This window comes from Cydia pomonella, chromosome 12, assembly GCF_033807575.1.
Source record: "Cydia pomonella isolate Wapato2018A chromosome 12, ilCydPomo1, whole genome shotgun sequence".
Taxonomy (NCBI): domain Eukaryota; kingdom Metazoa; phylum Arthropoda; class Insecta; order Lepidoptera; family Tortricidae; genus Cydia; species Cydia pomonella.
In genome coordinates this window covers 19,688,467-19,713,727 of record NC_084714.1, presented here as the reverse complement: position 1 = coordinate 19,713,727, position 25,261 = coordinate 19,688,467, and the positions used below count along the sequence as shown (strand labels likewise).

General features: G+C 38.2%; 1 protein-coding gene, 1 long non-coding RNA gene and 1 pseudogene across 3 annotated transcripts in view; all 3 read right to left on the bottom strand.

The window, feature by feature from the left end:
* Window positions 1–32: 32 nt before the first annotated feature.
* LOC133523802 (uncharacterized) lies at window positions 33–6,957 on the bottom strand. The gene is made up of 3 exons (XR_009800281.1): window positions 6,819–6,957; window positions 6,059–6,221; window positions 33–2,170 (listed from the first exon to the last, which is right to left on the bottom strand). It is a non-coding gene; the product is annotated as an uncharacterized LOC133523802 (long non-coding RNA).
* Window positions 6,958–13,173: 6,216 nt separating this feature from the next.
* Window positions 13,174–15,157, bottom strand: LOC133523798 (uncharacterized; annotated as a pseudogene).
* Window positions 15,158–22,493: 7,336 nt separating this feature from the next.
* LOC133523795 (fatty acid synthase) overlaps window positions 22,494–25,261 on the bottom strand; it is a 53,621-nt gene continuing 50,853 nt past the window's right edge. For both annotated transcript variants that reach the window (XM_061859529.1, XM_061859528.1), the window contains exons 21-22: window positions 24,778–25,173; window positions 22,494–24,194 (exon numbers count right to left, since the gene is read on the bottom strand). In XM_061859529.1, the coding sequence (XP_061715513.1) occupies window positions 23,835–24,194; window positions 24,778–25,173 (756 nt within the window). In that variant the 3' untranslated portion in view covers window positions 22,494–23,834. The remainder of the gene's footprint in view (window positions 24,195–24,777; window positions 25,174–25,261) is intronic.

Here is a 25,261-nt window from a genome sequence, read left to right as displayed (position 1 = left end):
AAATTTTTAATTCCATTGTATGAAATCCAAAATCAACAATAATCTTTTCATCACACTTGCTCGAAAAAGATCTTATTTCATGCAGGTGTGCTGAAGGACAAAGGCCTACTTTGTTGCCGCGGGATTTATGGATTGTGAAAAAAAAGCTATAACTCCCTAGGGAGTTATAGCTTTTTCTTTAATTATGTCACTTATTCATACAAACCAAGTAGCATAAATGAGTTTTACTTTTAAAATACTGACGTTTATAATTTAATTTTTGTTTATGTTTAAAATTATTTAATTTGATTATTTTAACATCCGATTAAAATATTTTTACTTAATTTTCAATCGTGGCTGAATGCCGAATAGGTCTGTGCCTTCGATGCCTCACCTTCCAAGAAATCGGACGAATGTATGATATATGTCACGAAGAATTATTTCGCTTAAAATTTTGTTTTTTTTCTTCGCAAGTGTGATGAAAAACATTGTGTGTAACTCCGGGGGTAAGAATATTGCAAACTCGAAACATACAAAAGACAGCGAACTACGCCTAATTATGTAGAAAAGGAGGTAAAATGTTTTTTTTTTTGTCACTGCACCGACCTTGACCCATTTCAGATTTGCCCTATGGTAGACTGGTAAGATGCCCGTAATTTGACTGTATTTAAAATAAATTATTTCACACCATGCATGAAATAAAGCACCAGATAATTATTATAAAAACATAGGTAGCTTTCCGGTGCAGACAGACAGACGGACATGGCGATACTATAAGGGTTCCTAGTTGACTACGGAACCCTAAAAAGGTATATAACAGGTACAGATTGTAAAGTAAAATTTTATTTTTAAAAATCAGATACAATTACATAAATTTTGTGGGTCACACTAGGCTAAGCCGGTCCCGTGACTCCACGTTTGCGTATTCTGTTAGGTTAGAAGCGACTTTCACATATATTTCACCTAATGGACAACTTTACAGTAATACATTTAACACAAACTTAACATTAAGTACAATTAATTAACAAATTCGCTTATAAATGTGAAAATAAGATGTCAGACTTTCGTAGGTTCAAAATTAATTAGAGGTATAAATTTCTTATTGACAGAGTAAGAATGATTATGTTGCAAGTATCTAATACCTAGGTTAAAAGCACAAAAAATATGTTTTTAAGTATTTTTTTTTCAGTTTTAAAGTTTGAGTAGATTAGTAATAAACTCAAAAATTGGCAATTTTTGGACATGATTATTTAAATTTTTTCTGAGACGTTTTTGCTATTTTTTTACCAAAATAAGAATGTAACTTAATGACTTATATGTTCTAGAAACCTATAAAGCACTAAAAGTGTGTTTAAATGTTGATCTCTTTCTTAAATTTATGTTTTAAAATGTTGCATTTTTAGAAACTGATTATTTTGGAGATGTTGATTAATATTTTTAGGCATCTCTTTTATTTGCCGGTGTAAAGTCGAACAGCGTAAAACCAGAATTATTAATCTTGGAATAATAATCATTCTAGGCCAAATCGAAAATCATACAATTTCCTTCCTACAAAAATCGCATTTGGCAGTTGACATAGAATAGAGTACGAGCTCCAAACGTCCTGCAGTGCCGTTCTATCAACTATTATTGGGCTCAAATCAAAAGTGTATTAAAAGAGAAGAATGAAATAGCCAATAAACATTAACAATTCCAGCAGGTGACGGGGTGATGCAGGCAAATATGGAAAACGGGTCCGTCAAAAGCTGCCACTGAATGCGCTAGGAACAAGCTGCCTATCACTCCTACAGAACAAATAAAAAAAGTGACAATTATCTAAATTAAAAGTCGCTTTTTATTGTAGTTATTCTAAAAACCTTAATTTGTTCTCAACTGCATCAGTTTTTTTTTCATTTGAAGTTTACAGTTTTTTTTCGGTACACTCCTTATACGAGTATATCGTAATGTACTAATTTTGATCTACGATTATGCACTACACCTGTAATCTACCCCGTGAACTTGAGTAATACCTCGGGCAACAATATTAGTATTATATCTATCATTTTTTAGAGACGTCATGCACGCCTTTATAACTATTCGCATCTTCCCCTGCAACTGGCGAGAGACACGAAGACGTCAGACGCCCGCGGCGCGCGTCGCGCGTCCGGCGCCGGCGACCCAGCAGACTCATTCTGGCTGCCTGTATCAGCTCCTGAAATTTGAGATTAATTTCATTAGAAACGTTGTTTAAAGTGATTTTATCTGTGCAACATGAACTTTAATTTACTTTCATAACTATACATTACAATTTACTAATATGTATCACTATAGGTGAGCGTCAGGATGGCGGGTTGAGCTATGAAATCTTGTCATTGTACCTACCGCACTAAAAGTATGCAGTTATATTGCACATTCAGTGTACCTCTGTAAACCTTTAATAGAATAAATAAATATTATAGGGACATTCTTACACAAATTGACTAAGTCCCACGGTAAGCCAAGCAGGCTTGTGTTATGGGTACTCAGACAAAGAAATCAGTACATCTATTCCTAAAACGACCTAGGCTTAAAAAACCGGCCAAGAGCATGTCGGGCCAAGCTCAGTGTAGGGTTCCGTACACAGATAAAAAATATATCTTAATTCAAAACGCAAAACTCTCTTGCGCACGGTTGCTTAAATAAAATAATAAATTGCTTAGTCTAATAAATATGTCTTGAGTTAAAAACAACATAATTTTTTAAAGGAGAATAAAAATTATTTAGTTTTATCTTTACACATTTTTAAAGCGAATGGTAGTGATTTGAGTTAAGATATTAATTATTCGCCGCAAGAAAAAAAAGTCTTAGAAAGAGATATAGCACGCTCTTAAAAAACGGTTTTATCTTGAGTAACTCTACCTCAAACCAAAAATATAACCAAATTCCAAAGAAGAAGCACCAAAATTTTCCATTGAGACTTTTAAGTTTTTAGGCAAGAGCGATTAATTCTTGGTTTGATGTTTTCAATATACAGTCAAGAGCTAAAGCTATTTTAAAAAAGAAGCACCAAAACTTTGGTTTGAGACTTTTAAGTTTTTATACAAGAGCCATTAATTCTTGGTTTGATGTTTTCAACCTACAGTCAAGAACCAAAGCTATTTCAAAGAAGAAGCACCAAAATTTTCCTTTGAGACTTTAAGTTTTTAGACAAGAGCGATAAATTCTTGGTTTGATGTTTTCAACCTACAGTCATCGGAACTTCTGTACGAACATTTGATATTCACCAGTCGCTTTTCGGTGAAGAAGAAAAACATCGTGAAGTAACCGGGCTAATCCCAATAAGGCCTAGTTTAACTAGTTACTCTTTCGTCACAATAAGCTAAACTGGAGCTTAAAGTATAGTAAATTGTTGACCAAGGGATGAAACGGTACCTTTCACCCGAGTTAAACAAATAGGCAAATTTGCATAATCAGTACCTAATTAAAGTAAGTCTTTTTACTATGAAGGGAAAACTTTTTACGATTACTCAAAAACAGCTAAACTGATCATGTCCGCTATAGTTTTCATTTAATGTCTTTCTTAAGCTCTACTTCCACGATTTTTTTCATATTTTTTGGACCTATGGTTCAAAAGTTAGAGGGGGGGGACACATTATTTTTTCTTTCGGAGCGATTATCTCCGAATATATTCACTTTATCAAAAAATGTTTCTTGAAAACCCCTATTAGTTTTGAAAGACCTTTCCAACGATACCCCACACTCTTGGGTTAAATAAAAAAAATTCACCCCCACTTTACGTGTAGGGGAGGTACCCTAAAAAAAAAAATTTTTTTAGATTTTATTATACGACTTTGTCGGCTTTATTGATTTATATATCCATGCCAAATTTCAGCTTTCTAGCACTAACGACCACGGAGCAAAGCCTCGGACAGACAGACAGACAGACAGACGGACATGGCGAAACTATAAGGGTTCCTAGTTGACTACGGAACCCTAAAAAGGGTACGAAACCACATACAATGGATTTCGGATATAATATAACGACGATGAAGGGACCACCGAAATTTCGTCGTTATAATCGTAAGTAGTAATAGCCAAAGGTAAAGAGATACAAACATATATATATATAATAATATATAGGTATATATATTTATATTTTCGTTCATGTCGTCTCAGATATGGGTGAATATGGTATCGATGCATTCAGTGTAATGCCCTGAACACATTGACATATATCTAAGGACGGGCCTTAATGGCAATAAGAATGGGGTCAGTAAAGCGGTGTCACGCACACGAATTCGAGCCCATCGAACAGTCTACCGCCAGAACGCCAATTGTTGATGAGTTCGCATCACATGCGCGATTGGTCGCGACTAGTTGCGTTAGACTGCAGGATTGGCTCGTTTTTCGAGTTTTCCGTAGCCAAATGGCATAAAACGGAACCCTTATAGTTTCGCCATGTCCGTCTATCTGTCTGTCTGTCTGTCTGTCCGAGGCTTTGCTCCGTGGTCGTTAGTGCTAGAAAGCTGAAATTTGGCATGGATATATAAATCAATAAAGCCGACAAAGTCGTACAATAAAATCTAAAAATTTAATTTTTTTTAGGGTACCTCCCCTACACGTAAAGTGGGGGTGAAATTTTTTTTTCGCGTTCTACCCTAGAGTGTGGGGTATCGTTGGAAAGGTCTTTCAAAACTAATAGGGGTTTTCAAAAAACATTTTTTGATAAAGTGAATATATTCGGAGATAATCGCTCCGAAAGAAAAAAAAAATTGTCCCCCCCCTCTAACTTTTGAACCATAGGTCCAAAAAATATGAAAAAAATCGTGGAAGAGCTTAAGAAAGACATTAAATGAAAACTATAGCGGACATGATCAGTTTAGCTGTTTTTGAGTTATCGCAAAAAGTTTTCCCTTCATAGTAAAAAGACTTATTTTAATTAGGTACTGATTATGCAAATTTGCCTATTTGTTTAACTCAGGTGAAAGGTACCGTTTCATCCCTTGGTTAACAATTTACTATACTTTAAGCTCCAGTTTAGCTTATTGTGACGGAAGAGTAACTACGGAACCCTACACTGAGCGTGGCCCGACATGCTCTTGGTTATTTCATTAGCGGGCGCCATTTTGAAAATGTATATAGCCTGTCACTACCAAAATTCTGACGAATTCAACCAGAACTCATATGTCAAAAACCGTCCAGCCGTTTGAGCTGTAGGGCGTGCCAAATAAATAGACATAATTATAGACATACCCGCGCTCGAAAGACGTTACCCTCTTTCTGATACAGTCGGGTAAAAATACTATATTGTTACTGAAAACTGTGTCAGGAGGAGGGTATTGTTTTACGAGCGTGGGTATGTATACAATAACCCCCACCACTTTCGCCATTGTCATCTCATATATTTGTGTTCAGGGAATTACACTGAATGTATCAATACCATATTCACTCATATCCGAGACAACATGAGTGAAAATCGATTTCCAGAAGACTTTTTGTTTGCTGGCAGGCGTCCATAGGCTATGGTGACTGCTTACCATCAGGTGGGCCGTATGCTTGTTTGCCACCGATGTGGTATATAAAAAAAAACCTGCATTTGTTTTGAGCCTATATCTCATTTCACGGAGAGGTACACAGGTTTCTATAAAATGTACACTGAAGTACAAAGAAGGTTTAATATGTTTATAAATATTTTATTGAAATTGCTGACATCCACCCGCCATTTGAGGCTCACCAGTATTGACCTCAGCATTGTTTTTTAAGATTAGAATTTTTCGACCGACAAATTATTTTAATTGAGGTAATCTAAAAAACCTCAAACTGAGGAACTCTGAAAAAAGCGGACTATAATTATTTAAATTAATTAAGGTACATGTGTGGAAGACTGCCTGTCAGGTAACAATGTTGTTACATGACCATTGTAAATTTATCATATCATGCATTATAATTAGAGAATATATATTTTCTGAAAGTGTTATGTTTCTTTGTATTAAGGGGATCCACCAACATATGCATCCTTTTGTAGTTTTGCTCTTAAGATTGAGTTTTTGATGGTGTATGACCCATTGACCAGTGACCCAGTCCCTGTTTTTCAGATAAACAGCTGTCTTAATGGACTCACCCTAATATATTTTGCAGAAACCTGCACCTTGTAGCATACACCTTGCTTTCTCAGCCAATCTCCATATAACCAAGATATTCTATTGAACAAATGGCCCATGTCACTGCTGGATTCAATCTGTGCTCTTCATAATCTACATACTGCTGTCTTTCCCTCATGTAGTCTGCAAAAAAATTAAGTGAGTGTGGGGTAAAACCAAAGCCTGCTAACTTTGACAGCAACAAGTCATTATCAACCAGATCTAGTGTCTTTAAAGTCAAAGTAACCATTATCAGTTTGACTCCTGCTACCCACTATACATATTATCTGCACTACGTGACTAAGAAGATTGCTGGCCGAACTTGTTGTCGTTCGAAAGTCGAAACCCTCTGCCTTATCTCCTGATCCACCTATCAGTACTGGTTATCACTCAAGTAATTTTATAAATTTCTAGGAATACTTTTAGCTTGAAACAGAGGTGCAATAGCGGCTCCGCCAGCACAATTCTACAGTGCTTAAATACGCACGAGGGAATACCATCCGGACCAGAAGATTTTTTGGCTTGAAGTTGTTGAAGGGCTCGTCGCACGTCTTGTATATCTAGCCTGTCATAACCTGAACCCCTACAGCGCTCTTCTCGGTGCCCGCTGCGACTATTGCGGGCTGCGGCGCTTACCTCCAACTTTCCACACCTTCACACTGTATACAGAGTGCAAAAACCTAGCAAATTCACTACTTGTTTACCGGACAAAGGTTCCATTAAATAATATTTTTTCCGTACCTCTACTGTTTCTTTTAGAGTTCATATAGTTCCAAAACGATTTAGGTTCTCTTGCCATATGATTTCATGCATACATTACAAATATTAGAGCTCTTGAAAACCATACCTTAAAAATAAAAAGATGATAACAAAGCGTAAAGTAAACCAACAAGTGGAAAAAAAGCGCGGGAAACGTGAAACGCGGCGGTCTAGTTTTTTGTTTCTCGTACATTATTTTTATTGTAATATCAGGAAATCGGTAATTTGTATATAATTTTTCACATATTTTGTATATATTCTTTTATTTGTATATATAATTAGTGGATTTCTTCATAGTTGGTAAGTTTTTTCGTGTAAATTTTCTATGGGGGACGACGATCCTCCTGATCCTGGAGGTGGAAACCTCCAGGTCGGATGTAATGTGACCGTTGATTCGGCAATGGATACTGACACTTCTGTGGGTAGCAGGAGTGAACTTAAAAGAAATAAAGTACAAAAAAGATGCAAAAATTGCAATAAAAAAAGAAGGAAAAATAATGGCGGGGAATATTCGTGCGATTGCCAGGAAAACATACAAAACTCCCAAGCTCTTTCGAGTTCTAGCACGCAGCCTACCATAATCCCCTCTGACAATTTAAATACAAATATAAACAATAGCGCTATTAGCACCAAGGTTGGTAGGAACTTATTTTCAAATTCAGATGTTGCACCCTTTATGGTTCACGTCCAACTCAAACAGACTGACGCAAGCTCATCTCTGCACCCGGTATCTTTTGGGAAATTCCTCGTCAAAAAGGCCTTCAGAAACATTATTAACGGAAGTGTTAAGCGCATTGGCAGAACTCGCATAGCAATGTCATTCTCAAATTATTTAGATGCAAATTTATTTGTAACTGACCCATGTCTCGAGTTAGAGAATCTTACTGCATACATACCGTCTTTTTCTGTGACCCGTATGGGTTTGGTTCGCGGCATTCCTGCACAGTGGTCGGATGAAGAAATTTTGTCAAACATTTCCGTGCCCATTGGGTGCGGAAATGTTCTTAAAGTGCGGCGCTTAAACCATAGAGTTACGGTTAATGGTTCTGTTTCGTGGCAACCCTCTGAAACAGTTGTTTTAACTTTTGATGGCCAAGTCTTACCAAAACGGGTATTTTCGTGCTACAACTCACTGACTGTTGAATTGTATATTTTCCCCACAATTCAGTGTTATAATTGCACTAAATTCGGACACACCAAAACTAATTGCAGATCAAAACCAAAGTGTTTTAAGTGTGGTCAAATGCACTCCGGTCATACCTGTTCAGTGGAGGAAGAAGATGCCATTTGCTGCTTATGCAATGGTTTTCATTTCGCCACGAACAGGGCTTGCCCGGAGCATAAGAGACAGAAGGATATTAAAATAACTATGGCCAATAATTGTATTTCCTACGGTGAAGCTGTCAAACTACATCCTGCAGTTTCTAAATCATTCGCCGATGTCCTTCTGACACAACCACAACCACAGTTACAGTCCCAGCCAAATTTACATCACAGAGTCCATAATTCAGCCCCGAGCACAACCATGCAGTCCCATAGTTACAAAAAAACAACTTTTTTGAAGCCACGTCCAGTAAGAAAGACCATGACAGGGTATGATGTAGCAGCTCATAATGCACTAGTTAATGAGTATACCATTCCATCTCCTCCAAATGGCTGTGCACTACAGCAAGATTCTCGCAAAGAGAATACATCAGTAGCTGACGAAATTCAAGCCCTAATTAATCATTTATCTCAGCCCAATGTAAAACTACCGTCCCACGTTGCCCCCATGCTTGATGTACTTGTTACAACTATTAAAAATAATGGCCACAATTATTCAGTGGAATTGCAGAAGCATAATAAATAAAAAGCAAGATCTAATACATTTATTAAACAAATTTCAACCTTTTGTTTTTGCCCTCTCTGAGACATGGCTAAAGCCTGGAGCTCTTCTTAGAGCTACTGGATATTCATGTCTCAGAGAGGACCGTCCTGGCGGATGGGGCGGTGTAGCTCTACTCGTCAGGAATTCCATTTCATTTTCACCTTATAATCTTCCATCCCATAGCGATGATTTTTCAATTGTTGCTGCCATTGTAAATAACATCTGTATCATTTCTGTATATATACCTCATCCATCATCATCCATTTTTGATGAGCTTGAACAAATAATTTCTTCTCTCCCTAGGCCCGTGTTAATTTTAGGAGACTTTAACTCGCATCACCAGTTTTGGGGTAGTTCATCATCTAATTATAATGGAGATCGTCTCATACATATCTTAGACGAACACAACCTTTGTGTTTTAAACACTGGCTCTCCAACCCGCCGAACAGCGCCAACAGAGTCAATTAGCGCTATTGATTTATCTATTTGTTCGGTCGATCTTGCATCCTCTCTCTCTTGGCATACCTTAGATTCAACATATGGGAGTGATCACTACCCTATTATTATTACATTTCCAACTTCCATTCCTCCATCTCCAAAACCTAGCCCTAGGCTTAAGTATAATTTAAGTAATGTTGATTGGAAACTTTTCAAAAGCCGCGTAGAGGAGAAATTGTTGTGTTTGCCCACTATAGATGCTAGTAATGTAGTTAGCTGCTCAGTTGCCTTAGCCCAGACGATTACCGAAGCAGCTGATGAAATTTTCCCTGTAAAAAACAGTGTATCAGGTAAAATACCTTCTCCTCCTTGGTGGGATGATGATTGTTCTCAAGCAATCAGAAACCGCAAGGAGGCAGAGAGAAGTTATCGTCATTCGATGACAAATGAAAATTTCGAGATATATATACAAGTTGCTCGTGAGACTAAAAAATTACTGCGCAAAAAAAAGTTCGAAGGCTGGAGACGATTTTGTTCATCTCTTAGTCCTAACGTGAAACCATCCATAGTATGGAATAATATTAAAAGATTCAGACATGCTTTCAATGAGCCATCTAGACAGACACTTCCTCCTAACCTTGCTAATCAGTTCATGGACAAATTAGCACCAGCATCAGTCCCCGAAGAACATGTTTTCCACCCTGCTGCCTTTTCATTTGACTCTTCCTATTATACTGTATTTAATGGGCCTTTTAAAATAGAAGAGTTAAAAGGTATACTAAGTAGTTTAAGAGATACTTCACCTGGGGATGATGGAGTCCCATATTCCTTTTTAGCAAATGCTAGTGATGGTATTCTCTCTTATTATCTGAATATAATAAATTTTGTCATCCAATCTGGTACAGTCCCGGATTCTTGGAGATCTCAAATAGTTATTCCTATATTAAAACCCAACAAACAAGCAACAGATGTTTCTTCTTATCGTCCAATTGCCCTTTCTTCAGTATTTGTTAAAGTAGCAGAACATTTGATTAAAAACAGATTAGAATATTTTGTAGAAAAAAAACCAATTACTTTCTCATAGTCAGTTTGGATTCCGAAAAGGTAGATCTACCTATGATAGTTTGGGTATATTAGTTGCAGAAATTAGATTAGCATTTTCTAGAAATGAGTCTGTAGTAGCTGCTTTTCTTGATATAAGTGCCGCTTATGATAATGTTTTAGTCTCAGTATTACAAGCAAAACTTCATAGATTAGCTGTACCAATAATGTTAAGCAATTTCATAATAAATCTTTTATCAGAAAGGTCCATTAGCCTTCTTATAGATGACAACAATAGGATTTCCCGTTTAGTTTGGAGAGGTCTTCCACAAGGTTCCGTATTAAGTCCATTGCTATATAATATCTACACATCCGATTTAGAGTCATCCTTAAATGGCACTGTCAGAATTTTGCAATATGCTGATGATTTATTATTATATTCACCAAACCTTTCTATTGAACAGGCCAGTAGATCCATTACTTGTTCTTTGGGTTTATTGAAGTTATGGTTAGATTCAAATGGTCTGGAACTCTCAGTTCCTAAAAGTGTTGTAGTTTTGTTTACTAGAAAACTGTTTCCTCCTCCAATCAATGTGCAATTTAATAACTGCTCCATTCCCATTAAAGATAAAACCAAGTTCCTAGGTGTTATTTTAGATAATAAATTAACAGGTCTTCCACATTGTGATTACATAGTTTCTAAATGTGAAAAAAATATTAATATCCTTAGGTGTGTTTCAGGAGTTTGGTGGGGTTCGCATCCTCTTTGCATAAAATTAATGTATAATGCCTTGATAAGAAGTATTCTAGATTATGGAACATTTTTGTTAGAGCCAGGATTTGTAGCAGGCTTCCAAAAATTAGATCGTATTCAATCAAAAGCCCTGAGAATGATATGCGGTGCCATGAATTCAAGCCCTATCAATGCTATGCAAGTTGAGTGTGCTGAGCCTCCACTCCATTTACGACGCCAATATCTTTGTGATAGGTTTATTTTCCGCTGCTCCCAATTTTCTAATCATCAACTCTGGGTTATCTTGTCTAACCTCCTGCTTCAAATAACTACTTCTAACTACTGGAAGCACAAGAGTCCTCCATGTTTGATTAAAAGTTTTCAAAAACTTAAATCTATTTCAGCTCCCACTGTTAGCTCTTCAACACTTCCCATTTTCCAGTATGAATATGAATCTGTAATACTTGATCCTCCAGTTCTCCTTAATATCGGCATTTCTAAGAATGATGTTGAACAAAATCAACAATTCCTGGGATTCATTGGAACAGATGGCCTAGCTGCTGATCATATATACACAGATGCTTCTAAGATGTCTGACAATGGGTGTGTTGGCATTGGTGTACTTCACACCCAGTCTAATATTTACCAAAAAATAAAGTTGCCTCCAGAGTCCTCTGTGTACAGTGGCGAGTGCTTTGGAATTCTGAAAGCAATAGAATTCATCATTATAATGCATCTTAAAAAAACTATTATTTTCTCAGATTCTCTAAGTTCACTTCAGGCAATAGCTAAATTTCCTTTCAAATCTAAATCTAATAACCCAATTATTTATCAAATCCGTAGCCAACTGTTAAAATGTCGTCTTAAAGGGTATTCGGTTTCCATTGCCTGGATCCCTGGACACAGAGGGATTAAAGGCAATGAAAGGGTGGATGACTTGGCTCGAGATGCCATTAGTTCTGGGGACATGTTTCCGTTTAGGAATGTTGCTGAAGACCTGTTGGCACTGCCTAAATTATATCTAAGAATGGAATGGACAAAATTATGGGCATCTGGTGCGGGTGCCGCTGCGTTACATTATCGTAGCATACAAACAACAATTCCTGCCAAACCTTGGTTTGCTAAAATCTCTTTGCCAAAGCCTGCAACTAGTATGTTGATTCGTATGAGATTGGGCCATGTATGTACACCGGAACACCTGAAACTACAAAATCGTGTGGCCAGTTCTGCATGTATTTGTGGAACTGATCCCGCTGATCTTAATCATATCTTTTTTTCTGGTAATTGTAACCTATATGACCGTTCTATATTATTAAGACAGCTGTCAGATTTAAAAGTTCCGTTTCCCACATCTATTACAACACTCCTGTATATTAATGATTCATCTCCATATATATTTAAATCATTGTATTCTTTTATTTCACGTCACAACATTAAACTTTAAATTATTTGAATTATTAACCTTTTCCTGATCCTTTTCCAAAATTCCGTCCTACCCGTTTTAATGTAATCCTTAATTCCGTTTCCCCGTTTTACTCGTCTGGCTGAATGCGCCAGGAGCGCGAAGCCATTAAAAAAAAAAAAAAAAAAAAAAAAAAAACCAACAAGTGTCAACACTGTCAATGTCATTGAAAGATGTCACTAGAAAAAACCGATTATTTTTAAACTGTCAAGAGCTCATGTCAGAACGTCCCTACTAATTTTGACAGCTGTCTTAAAAAAAAAAATGTCTCTGGTTTTTGGCTTCCAATTATTGGGATGTACATTATTGGGTCGAGCATTCTCGACCCGTAACAATAATGCGCAGCCCGATAATTGAAAGCCAAGGGACTCAGATTAGTGGACGCGAATTATAGGGTCGTACATTATTGCCCTGTGAAAAGAGTGGCTTCGTATTATCGCCCCGGACCAAACTTGCACAGCCCGAGAATGCTCAACCCAGGAATGTACAGCCCAATAATTGGCGTCCATGATGGACGCCAATTATTGGGCTGTACATTCCTGGGTTGTGCATTATTTGGCTGTGCATTAGTGGCTCCCGTTTTCTAGAGGGTTATTTACAAATTGAAAAACTTCAAATTTATCATCACATAACTTGTTAAACTTAGACCAGTCAAGCTTTTTAAAATTTACCTTAGCTAGCGAATTATCATCTTGTTGAAGATTAATACCTGGACCCTTAAATAAGTTATTAGAATAATATGTATGAGTGGGCGAGTCAAAAACCACACTAATGAGCAAAGGAAAGTGATTACTACTAAGAAGATCATCAAGAACAAATACCGAACAACTAGAACTAAGAGCTCGGGATGCGAATACCAAATCCAGAACATTACCTTGTTGGCCAAACGGAGCAAAAGTGGTGATAGTGCCATCATTTAAACAAATTAAGTCAGAATTCTCCACATAAGCATGAAGAGCTTTACCCCTTCCATCATTGACTCTTGAACTCCAAGATGAGTGATGTGCGTTGAAGTCACCTATTATCAAACGATTATTACTTACAAATTTTGAACATGTATCTTTCAATGAATCTATAGTAAACTTACCATTTGGAGGTGGAGGAGCGTATACACATAACAAATCTAGAGAAAAATTATGAATGTTAATATTAATTAATATATTTTGAAAATGGTACTGTGATAAAGTGTTGACAATACTGAACTTGTATTTGGAACGAATTGCAATTGCAACACCACCATGGGGATGGTTTGAGTCTCTTCTAATTACAGTAAACCCAGGCAATTTGATAATTTTGCTAGGGGTCAGCCAAGTTTCATTAAATAGTATAATGTCGACACTTTCATCACAGCCATGCAAAAAATGTATAAGTTGACCTAGTTTTGGAAATAGACTTCTGGAGTTCCAATGAAGTATTTTTAATTGTTTGATACCCAACCTGTCCATAATTTAAGTGGTAAAACTTGTTACAAGCAGCTCTTTAATCATTTGGGAGGATATTGGTAAAGGACCAGAGGAAGTATTATTGACTTCTCTTTTTTTTCATTAATTCTACAATTGTTTTGGTGATTGCATTAAGGACAATATCAGAATTAATAATGTCAGCAATCATAGCACGTCCGTGAGGTGTTTTAGCAGGTGTTTTTAAAATCTTACTATTTGGATTAGTACTATTATTAGGTGTAACAGCTATTGCAGCTGCAGTTGCATAAGAGAATTTGCCATTTATCTTGTTCTTAATTTGTGCAATTTTTTCTGCCTTCACTTTACAGGTATAAGAAACTGCCGAATGGGGTCCACTACAGTTTGAGCACTTGAAGACTGATGGTGTGGTACATTCTTTGTAAAAATGACCCGCCGAACAAATGGAACATACTTGAGTGCTTTTACAAGCTCCACTGCCATGTCCAAATTTATAACATCTGAAGCACTGAAGCAGAGGTCTGATGTATTCCTGTACAGGCATCCAGATATGGTCATAGATTACGTGGTCGGGTCTAGACGAGGCCATAAATGTAACCAGGACGGTTGGGAGAGGTTTGAATTGCCCATCGTCCTGTTTTTTGGTAAAGCGCTTTACACCAAGAATCATACAACTCGCTTTTAAGTCCTCGAGCAATGTCTCCTCACTAAGATCCACAGGAGCACGAATAATTCCTTGGCACTCTATGCTGTCATATGGAATTGTTGCTTTCCAATTATTTTCTTGTAGTACAGGTTTGTTTAGCAAAAATGCATTTGCATCCTTGGCACATCCGAAATAAACTTTAACATAAAAGTTTACCAGCCGCCTTTACATATTGCACCCCCAAAATCTCTTTTAATATTCCATTAACTTTGAGGATGTCCATGGGGACTTTATGAGTCAGTTCATTAGAAGCAGATTGTAGTAGTACAGGATACTCTTTTTTTGTCAAATCTTCATATATAGGGTTGTGGTCTTTGAAGAGACCGCGACGACTTCGTATGTATGTCATTTTTTGCTTACATGATGTGACTTCTGTATCAGAAACATCTTTATTTCTTCTTTTTGTTGAAGTTTTGGCGGTTTCTGTTTCCATGGGGGAGGGGCCGCCGCCCGCACCCCCGCCTCCTGGCCTCATTCAACGAGTAGAATCAGAAATTTAATCTAACATTAAATTTAATAATAAATGAGCAAATATATCTCGGTTTTGTCAGTAAAAAAGGACTTAAAACACTATAATTAAAATATTTTCAAAAATGCCGCCTAGTATTTTCGGTTTCCCGCCCTTTTTTTTTTTCCTTTTTTCACGTTCGTTATGACATTTTGGGAGCGTTCACTTTTTTTTTTTTTTTTTTTTTTTAATGGCTTCGCGCTCCTGGCGCATTCAGCCAGACGAGTAAAACGGGGAAACGGAATTAAGGATTACATTAAAACGGGTAGGACGGAATTTTGGAAAAGGATCAGGAAAAGGTTAATAATTCAAATAATTTAAAGTTTAATGTTGTGACGTGAAATAAAAGAATACAATGATTTAAATATATATGGAGATGAATCATTAATATACAGGAGTGTTGTAATAGATGTGGGAAACGGAACTTTTAAATCTGACAGCTGTCTTAATAATATAGAACGGTCATATAGGTTACAATTACCAGAAAAAAAGATATGATTAAGATCAGCGGGATCAGTTCCACAAATACATGCAGAACTGGCCACACGATTTTGTAGTTTCAGGTGTTCCGGTGTACATACATGGCCCAATCTCATACGAATCAACATACTAGTTGCAGGCTTTGGCAAAGAGATTTTAGCAAACCAAGGTTTGGCAGGAATTGTTGTTTGTATGCTACGATAATGTAACGCAGCGGCACCCGCACCAGATGCCCATAATTTTGTCCATTCCATTCTTAGATATAATTTAGGCAGTGCCAACAGGTCTTCAGCAACATTCCTAAACGGAAACATGTCCCCAGAACTAATGGCATCTCGAGCCAAGTCATCCACCCTTTCATTGCCTTTAATCCCTCTGTGTCCAGGGATCCAGGCAATGGAAACCGAATACCCTTTAAGACGACATTTTAACAGTTGGCTACGGATTTGATAAATAATTGGGTTATTAGATTTAGATTTGAAAGGAAATTTAGCTATTGCCTGAAGTGAACTTAGAGAATCTGAGAAAATAATAGTTTTTTTAAGATGCATTATAATGATGAATTCTATTGCTTTCAGAATTCCAAAGCACTCGCCACTGTACACAGAGGACTCTGGAGGCAACTTTATTTTTTGGTAAATATTAGACTGGGTGTGAAGTACACCAATGCCAACACACCCATTGTCAGACATCTTAGAAGCATCTGTGTATATATGATCAGCAGCTAGGCCATCTGTTCCAATGAATCCCAGGAATTGTTGATTTTGTTCAACATCATTCTTAGAAATGCCGATATTAAGGAGAACTGGAGGATCAAGTATTACAGATTCATATTCATACTGGAAAATGGGAAGTGTTGAAGAGCTAACAGTGGGAGCTGAAATAGATTTAAGTTTTTGAAAACTTTTAATCAAACATGGAGGACTCTTGTGCTTCCAGTAGTTAGAAGTAGTTATTTGAAGCAGGAGGTTAGACAAGATAACCCAGAGTTGATGATTAGAAAATTGGGAGCAGCGGAAAATAAACCTATCACAAAGATATTGGCGTCGTAAATGGAGTGGAGGCTCAGCACACTCAACTTGCATAGCATTGATAGGGCTTGAATTCATGGCACCGCATATCATTCTCAGGGCTTTTGATTGAATACGATCTAATTTTTGGAAGCCTGCTACAAATCCTGGCTCTAACAAAAATGTTCCATAATCTAGAATACTTCTTATCAAGGCATTATACATTAATTTTATGCAAAGAGGATGCGAACCCCACCAAACTCCTGAAACACACCTAAGGATATTAATATTTTTTTCACATTTAGAAACTATGTAATCACAATGTGGAAGACCTGTTAATTTATTATCTAAAATAACACCTAGGAACTTGGTTTTATCTTTAATGGGAATGGAGCAGTTATTAAATTGCACATTGATTGGAGGAGGAAACAGTTTTCTAGTAAACAAAACTACAACACTTTTAGGAACTGAGAGTTCCAGACCATTTGAATCTAACCATAACTTCAATAAACCCAAAGAACAAGTAATGGATCTACTGGCCTGTTCAATAGAAAGGTTTGGTGAATATAATAATAAATCATCAGCATATTGCAAAATTCTGACAGTGCCATTTAAGGATGACTCTAAATCGGATGTGTAGATATTATATAGCAATGGACTTAATACGGAACCTTGTGGAAGACCTCTCCAAACTAAACGGGAAATCCTATTGTTGTCATCTATAAGAAGGCTAATGGACCTTTCTGATAAAAGATTTATTATGAAATTGCTTAACATTATTGGTACAGCTAATCTATGAAGTTTTGCTTGTAATACTGAGACTAAAACATTATCATAAGCGGCACTTATATCAAGAAAAGCAGCTACTACAGACTCATTTCTAGAAAATGCTAATCTAATTTCTGCAACTAATATACCCAAACTATCATAGGTAGATCTACCTTTTCGGAATCCAAACTGACTATGAGAAAGTAATTGGTTTTTTTCTACAAAATATTCTAATCTGTTTTTAATCAAATGTTCTGCTACTTTAACAAATACTGAAGAAAGGGCAATTGGACGATAAGAAGAAACATCTGTTGCTTGTTTGTTGGGTTTTAATATAGGAATAACTATTTGAGATCTCCAAGAATCCGGGACTGTACCAGATTGGATGACAAAATTTATTATATTCAGATAATAAGAGAGAATACCATCACTAGCATTTGCTAAAAAGGAATATGGGACTCCATCATCCCCAGGTGAAGTATCTCTTAAACTACTTAGTATACCTTTTAACTCTTCTATTTTAAAAGGCCCATTAAATACAGTATAATAGGAAGAGTCAAATGAAAAGGCAGCAGGGTGGAAAACATGTTCTTCGGGGACTGATGCTGGTGCTAATTTGTCCATGAACTGATTAGCAAGGTTAGGAGGAAGTGTCTGTCTAGATGGCTCATTGAAAGCATGTCTGAATCTTTTAATATTATTCCATACTATGGATGGTTTCACGTTAGGACTAAGAGATGAACAAAATCGTCTCCAGCCTTCGAACTTTTTTTTGCGCAGTAATTTTTTAGTCTCACGAGCAACTTGTATATATATCTCGAAATTTTCATTTGTCATCGAATGACGATAACTTCTCTCTGCCTCCTTGCGGTTTCTGATTGCTTGAGAACAATCATCATCCCACCAAGGAGGAGAAGGTATTTTACCTGATACACTGTTTTTTACAGGGAAAATTTCATCAGCTGCTTCGGTAATCGTCTGGGCTAAGGCAACTGAGCAGCTAACTACATTACTAGCATCTATAGTGGGCAAACACAACAATTTCTCCTCTACGCGGCTTTTGAAAAGTTTCCAATCAACATTACTTAAATTATACTTAAGCCTAGGGCTAGGTTTTGGAGATGGAGGAATGGAAGATGGAAATGTAATAATAATAGGGTAGTGATCACTCCCATATGTTGAATCTAAGGTATGCCAAGAGAGAGAGGATGCAAGATCGACCGAACAAATAGATAAATCAATAGCGCTAATTGACTCTGTTGGCGCTGTTCGGCGGGTTGGAGAGCCAGTGTTTAAAACACAAAGGTTGTGTTCGTCTAAGATATGTATGAGACGATCTCCATTATAATTAGATGATGAACTACCCCAAAACTGGTGATGCGAGTTAAAGTCTCCTAAAATTAACACGGGCCTAGGGAGAGAAGAAATTATTTGTTCAAGCTCATCAAAAATGGATGATGATGGATGAGGTATATATACAGAAATGATACAGATGTTATTTACAATGGCAGCAACAATTGAAAAATCATCGCTATGGGATGGAAGATTATAAGGTGAAAATGAAATGGAATTCCTGACGAGTAGAGCTACACCGCCCCATCCGCCAGGACGGTCCTCTCTGAGGCATGAATATCCAGTAGCTCTAAGAAGAGCTCCAGGCTTTAGCCATGTCTCAGAGAGGGCAAAAACAAAAGGTTGAAATTTGTTTAATAAATGTATTAGATCTTGCTTTTTATTTATTATGCTTCTGCAATTCCACTGAATAATTGTGGCCATTATTTTTAATAGTTGTAACAAGTACATCAAGCATGGGGGCAACGTGGGACGGTAGTTTTACATTGGGCTGAGATAAATGATTAATTAGGGCTTGAATTTCGTCAGCTACTGATGTATTCTCTTTGCGAGAATCTTGCTGTAGTGCACAGCCATTTGGAGGAGATGGAATGGTATACTCATTAACTAGTGCATTATGAGCTGCTACATCATACCCTGTCATGGTCTTTCTTACTGGACGTGGCTTCAAAAAAGTTGTTTTTTTGTAACTATGGGACTGCATGGTTGTGCTCGGGGCTGAATTATGGACTCTGTGATGTAAATTTGGCTGGGACTGTAACTGTGGTTGTGGTTGTGTCAGAAGGACATCGGCGAATGATTTAGAAACTGCAGGATGTAGTTTGACAGCTTCACCGTAGGAAATACAATTATTGGCCATAGTTATTTTAATATCCTTCTGTCTCTTATGCTCCGGGCAAGCCCTGTTCGTGGCGAAATGAAAACCATTGCATAAGCAGCAAATGGCATCTTCTTCCTCCACTGAACAGGTATGACCGGAGTGCATTTGACCACACTTAAAACACTTTGGTTTTGATCTGCAATTAGTTTTGGTGTGTCCGAATTTAGTGCAATTATAACACTGAATTGTGGGGAAAATATACAATTCAACAGTCAGTGAGTTGTAGCACGAAAATACCCGTTTTGGTAAGACTTGGCCATCAAAAGTTAAAACAACTGTTTCAGAGGGTTGCCACGAAACAGAACCATTAACCGTAACTCTATGGTTTAAGCGCCGCACTTTAAGAACATTTCCGCACCCAATGGGCACGGAAATGTTTGACAAAATTTCTTCATCCGACCACTGTGCAGGAATGCCGCGAACCAAACCCATACGGGTCACAGAAAAAGACGGTATGTATGCAGTAAGATTCTCTAACTCGAGACATGGGTCAGTTACAAATAAATTTGCATCTAAATAATTTGAGAATGACATTGCTATGCGAGTTCTGCCAATGCGCTTAACACTTCCGTTAATAATGTTTCTGAAGGCCTTTTTGACGAGGAATTTCCCAAAAGATACCGGGTGCAGAGATGAGCTTGCGTCAGTCTGTTTGAGTTGGACGTGAACCATAAAGGGTGCAACATCTGAATTTGAAAATAAGTTCCTACCAACCTTGGTGCTAATAGCGCTATTGTTTATATTTATATTTAAATTGTCAGAGGGGATTATGGTAGGCTGCGTGCTAGAACTCGAAAGAGCTTGGGAGTTTTGTATGTTTTCCTGGCAATCGCACGAATATTCCCCGCCATTATTTTTCCTTCTTTTTTTATTGCAATTTTTGCATCTTTTTTGTACTTTATTTCTTTTAAGTTCACTCCTGCTACCCACAGAAGTGTCAGTATCCATTGCCGAATCAACGGTCACATTACATCCGACCTGGAGGTTTCCACCTCCAGGATCAGGAGGATCGTCGTCCCCCATAGAAAATTTACACGAAAAAACTTACCAACTATGAAGAAATCCACTAATTATATATACAAATAAAAGAATATATACAAAATATGTGAAAAATTATATACAAATTACCGATTTCCTGATATTACAATAAAAATAATGTACGAGAAACAAAAAACTAGACCGCCGCGTTTCACGTTTCCCGCGCTTTTTTTTTCGAGCGTTCACTTTGTAGTTCACTTTGCTCAAAACTCAAGGCCCGAACCACAGAATAACTAATAGTACTACTGTTTATTATTATTATTATTAAAGCCTTTATTATACGAACTGTTAGCAGTCTATTTAACAATTCCTTATTATATTAACAATTCCTATGAACATGTTCGTAAGGTCTTTTGACCTAGGCCTCTTCCGAATCGCCTTTTTCTATTATATTTAGGTATTTGTCCAGCATTTTCTTCCATTTTTGTCTATCTATTGCCATTTCTTTCCAGTTTTTTCCTATTGATTCTATGAGGTCTACTACTGTACAGAAAGGAAACTTCCTACAAAACCGAAGTTTGACAGCGATTCAGGGCCGAATCATGTTGTCCCTGTCTAATCTATGGAACTATCCCTTTCGGCTATTCAAGGTCATCCATAGAAATACAATAATGGGTCATCAAAATTCATAAAGCGTAGTGATTATATGCTCTTGGATTATTAGTTGCTTGGACCAATGCTGAGCCGAACGGAGCCGAGAAAGCCCGAACGCTCTAGTTTCCTCCCCCTGCTGAACGTTGTTCTCAATACAAATTTGAATATTCAAGCCTAGCCATTTTGGTGGCTACACTCAAAGAATACAATACGCACTAGGAGGTTACACTGCTTTGTTTGTGTGCGACGTCGGGCCCGATGACGATGCAAGAGTCGCTTTCAGTTTCACGAATAATCACTCGTTTATAATATTTGAAATATAAAAAAATACTTCAAATGCAAAAATATCAAACATAAAATATTTTTAGCAATTAGAGACAAAGTATGGTATTTATTATGCCGTCCGACGGCAGGATTGATAAAAGGCTTATACGGCACATGTTGTGTTGTGCATATTGTGCCGCGGGCAAAATGCATCCTGTAAACTACGGTTTGTTACGGTACGGTATACAGTAGCATGAGCGGGGGCAAATAACGAAATTTCGATTTTCATGGTAGATGGGTGTATTCCTATTTGTCTCTGCCCCATTCATATTAATGCATCTATTCCCATCTGTGGGACCGTGCGAAGTGCGTGGTGGGGGTAAGTAAAGCGATTCCAGCGCATAACGTGGTAAAAATTAGAACTGCGGATAGCGTCTTTAACACTTCGTACAAGTTATATGGCTCGAAATGAAACTTTGATTTACGATTTCTCCTGAAATATTCATTGAAATTGTATGGTGTAAGGAACTATTGTAATCTGTATGAAATGCTTAATATAACTAACGTATTTAATTTGATAATTGTTAATAATGTATCCATATAAATAGCTTTGCAAATACCACATATCATGTGATCTTTTTCTAGAAGTTAAGAAGGGGTATAGTAAGGTAATCTTAAAAGATAGACATTTAGCCATCATTTAGCATTTCGTACTTTTTTGTCGACCTATGAATGAGAAACAACCCCACCATACATTGTGTTGTTATAGCTCTAACGGATTAGGCAGCGTTTTCGATTAAAACTCCTAGCCAGCGTGATTTTTTCCGACAACATCGTTATATTTCAACCAATTTACACAAAACCTTAACAAGTTATATACCTAAGCCTTCCTCAAGAATCACTCTATTGATAGATGAAAGTCGTATGAAAATCCGTTCAGTAGTCGTTTTATAAGATGTAGTGAATTGACGTTTCCCCCAAGATTTGCGGACACTAGGTTGCGTGACAGTCGTGCAAATTGTGAATATTGCTTGCGAATGTCAACTGCGGCGGCTTGGGAATATCAGGGAAAAAAAATGAATAAAACAATATCGTGAAAAATAATGCACGTTTAATCACAGAGCGCTTGCGCCAAGTCAGTAACAAAATAAATTAGCACAACAACCATACACAGGAACTACCTACTTAGTGCTACCTTAGACTATCGCCGGGCTATCACTCGCGGCGGCGCCGCGCCCGGCGCGGGCTCTGCCCCTCTAGCCACGGCCTGATTAAAGCTAGAAACATCGCTAGTGAGCTGCTATGGAGAAGGCGTCTGTTAAATTGTCTATGACATTGCCGATTTTTTAAATTTTCAATAGAAAAAAAATTCTATTGTAGAGAGCGCCATCTATGTTACATATAGTTTTTACTGGTCTTCCCCATTACAATGTGTGGGCCATATGGCGAACTAATGGCACGCATTTTTGCAAATATTAAAATAATATTTTTTGTAATAAATGTTCGCCTTGGAAATCTCGTACGGTTGATATTTTTTCGTTTTCATATGTATACATGTTTCTAGCTTAAACCATGTTCTGTATCTTCCATTGCCGGGTTAAACCCGAGTAGCGGATATTTAGCTTAGATTTAACGTGTAAGCTTATTTAATCAGGCCATGTGCATTGCAACGAATTTGTTGCTCTTCCCCGCCTTATGGAATGTACAAGTATTTGACTCATGATTATCTTTTATTAATTTACGTCCCATATAAATAAGTAAAATCACAATTCAATAATGTTGTATCTTTACGGCAGATCTATTATAGTGTTTTTTTATATCTTTGGTTTCATATTAAATTATAATTTTTCCAGATCAAAATGTTATTAGTAAAAAAATGTTGGCTAATGGAACAATCGGACTTAACGAATAACTACAATCGTGTCGATAGGATTACTTACTAAACTACCTATGTTACATGTACACATGTAGTATGTATTACAATATACCCCGAGGTACTAAATAGAGAGGCCTTACAAAAAATAGCTGTCAAGTATAAATAGAAGAATGGGAGGCCGGCGAGCCGCACTATGGGGGCTCCACGGACGCTCCCATCCGCTCGAAACGAGCGATAAAGATTCACCAATTACGATTAAAAATTCTCATCGTAGCCAAGAGATTCGTTAAATAAATTCGATAACAAAATTTGTATGTATTTACACTACGTTTCAGAATCTCGTCGCGTTTAGCAACAAGGTGCTTATAAAATTAAATATTTTCCTACAAATATCGTCCCTACCGCGTGCGTCGGCGCCACTACATCTATCCTTTTAGGATACTTTTCGCCGAGGACAGGGAAATATCGTTTCTCCGTTTCTCTCAGGAGCGTGTCAGTAGAAAGCGTCCGAAAGGATAGATATAACGGGCGGAATGTGCGGAGGAGGCGGTCGGGCCCGCTAGTGCGCGGCGAGCAGGTCGGACACGTAGTCCGCGATGGAGCGCGCCGCGTCGCCCGCCAGGATGGTGCGGTGCGTGCCGGCCAGCTGGCGCGTGCTCAGCTCGCCGGCCACCACGGCCCGCAGCCCGTAGTCCTCGTCCAGCGCCACGTAGTTGTCCCGGGCCTTGAACAGCGTGACGGGCGCGCGCAGCCGGGCGCCGGGCTTGTAGCGGTCGCCGAGCACGAGCTTGCGGTAGAAGCTGTGCGCGGCGCCGCGCAGCGCGTCGGGCTCCACCCGCGCGCCGCCCGCCACGATGAGCTCCGTCACGCGCCCCACGCGCGCCTCCCAGCTGGGGAGCTTCTCCAGCTCGCTCGCGACCTGGCGACGATATAACACAGGTAACTTACATTCGATGCCGAACAATGTGAGTTTATTTTTCAATCGAAAGGTAGGACGATCACAGTGTAACTAACTTTAAGTCTCAGTAAATAAAAACCGGCCGAGTGCGAGTCGGACTCGCACGGGAAGGGTTCCGTACCACTATATATAAAAACGGTCACCCGTCCAAGTACTGACCCCGCCCGACGTTGCTTAACTTCGGTGATTGGATGAGAGCCTTGAGATTGGAAAGAAATATTTATTTTATTGTTTTTAGTATTTGTTGTTATAGCACTTATAGCGGCAACAGAAATACATAATCTGTAGAAATTTCAACTGGCTATCACGGTTGACACGGGTGACAGACGGACGGACGGACAGCGGAGTATCAGTAATAGAGTCCCGTTTGACCCTTTGGGTACGGAACCCTAGAAAACTACTAAGATCGACTGAAGTAGCATGACAAATACGAACATTTCCTAGAAAATATAATAGCAAACGATTTAACTCCATATGTCGTAAACCAGTTCAAACTTGATCGATACTATTTTTAAATATGGAATAAAAATCTTAACCAAATTACCTTAGCCGCATCAAGGTCCTGGAACACCTGCGCGAAATACGCAAGCGCGTCAGCCTCATCAGACTGCGGGGTGCGAGCGGTGCGCTTGTTCTTGCCACGCGTCGTGTGCGTGGCGACGAACGCGGGCGACCCGTCCACGAGCACCAGTCTTGTAGCGCAGCCTTCCTTCTCTAACTGTAGTGCCATCTCGAAGGCAACGCCGGCGCCGAACGAGTAGCCGAGCAGCGTGTATGGTGGCTGAGGTTGGGCTGTGCGGACATGCTTTACGTAGAAGCGCGCGAGCGCAGCCATATCATCTAGCGGAGCGGACGCCGCGCACTGCAGACCGTACACTGTGCCCTTCACGCTGGCTGCCACGCCGCGTAACAAGTCTACTACACCTTCGATCGGGTGCACCTGTAAAACGAAGCCGTGATCAATGTTGGGTACGAGTAAAACTGTCCGTCTAATCATAAGGAAAAAATCCATGCAGATACACAGTATA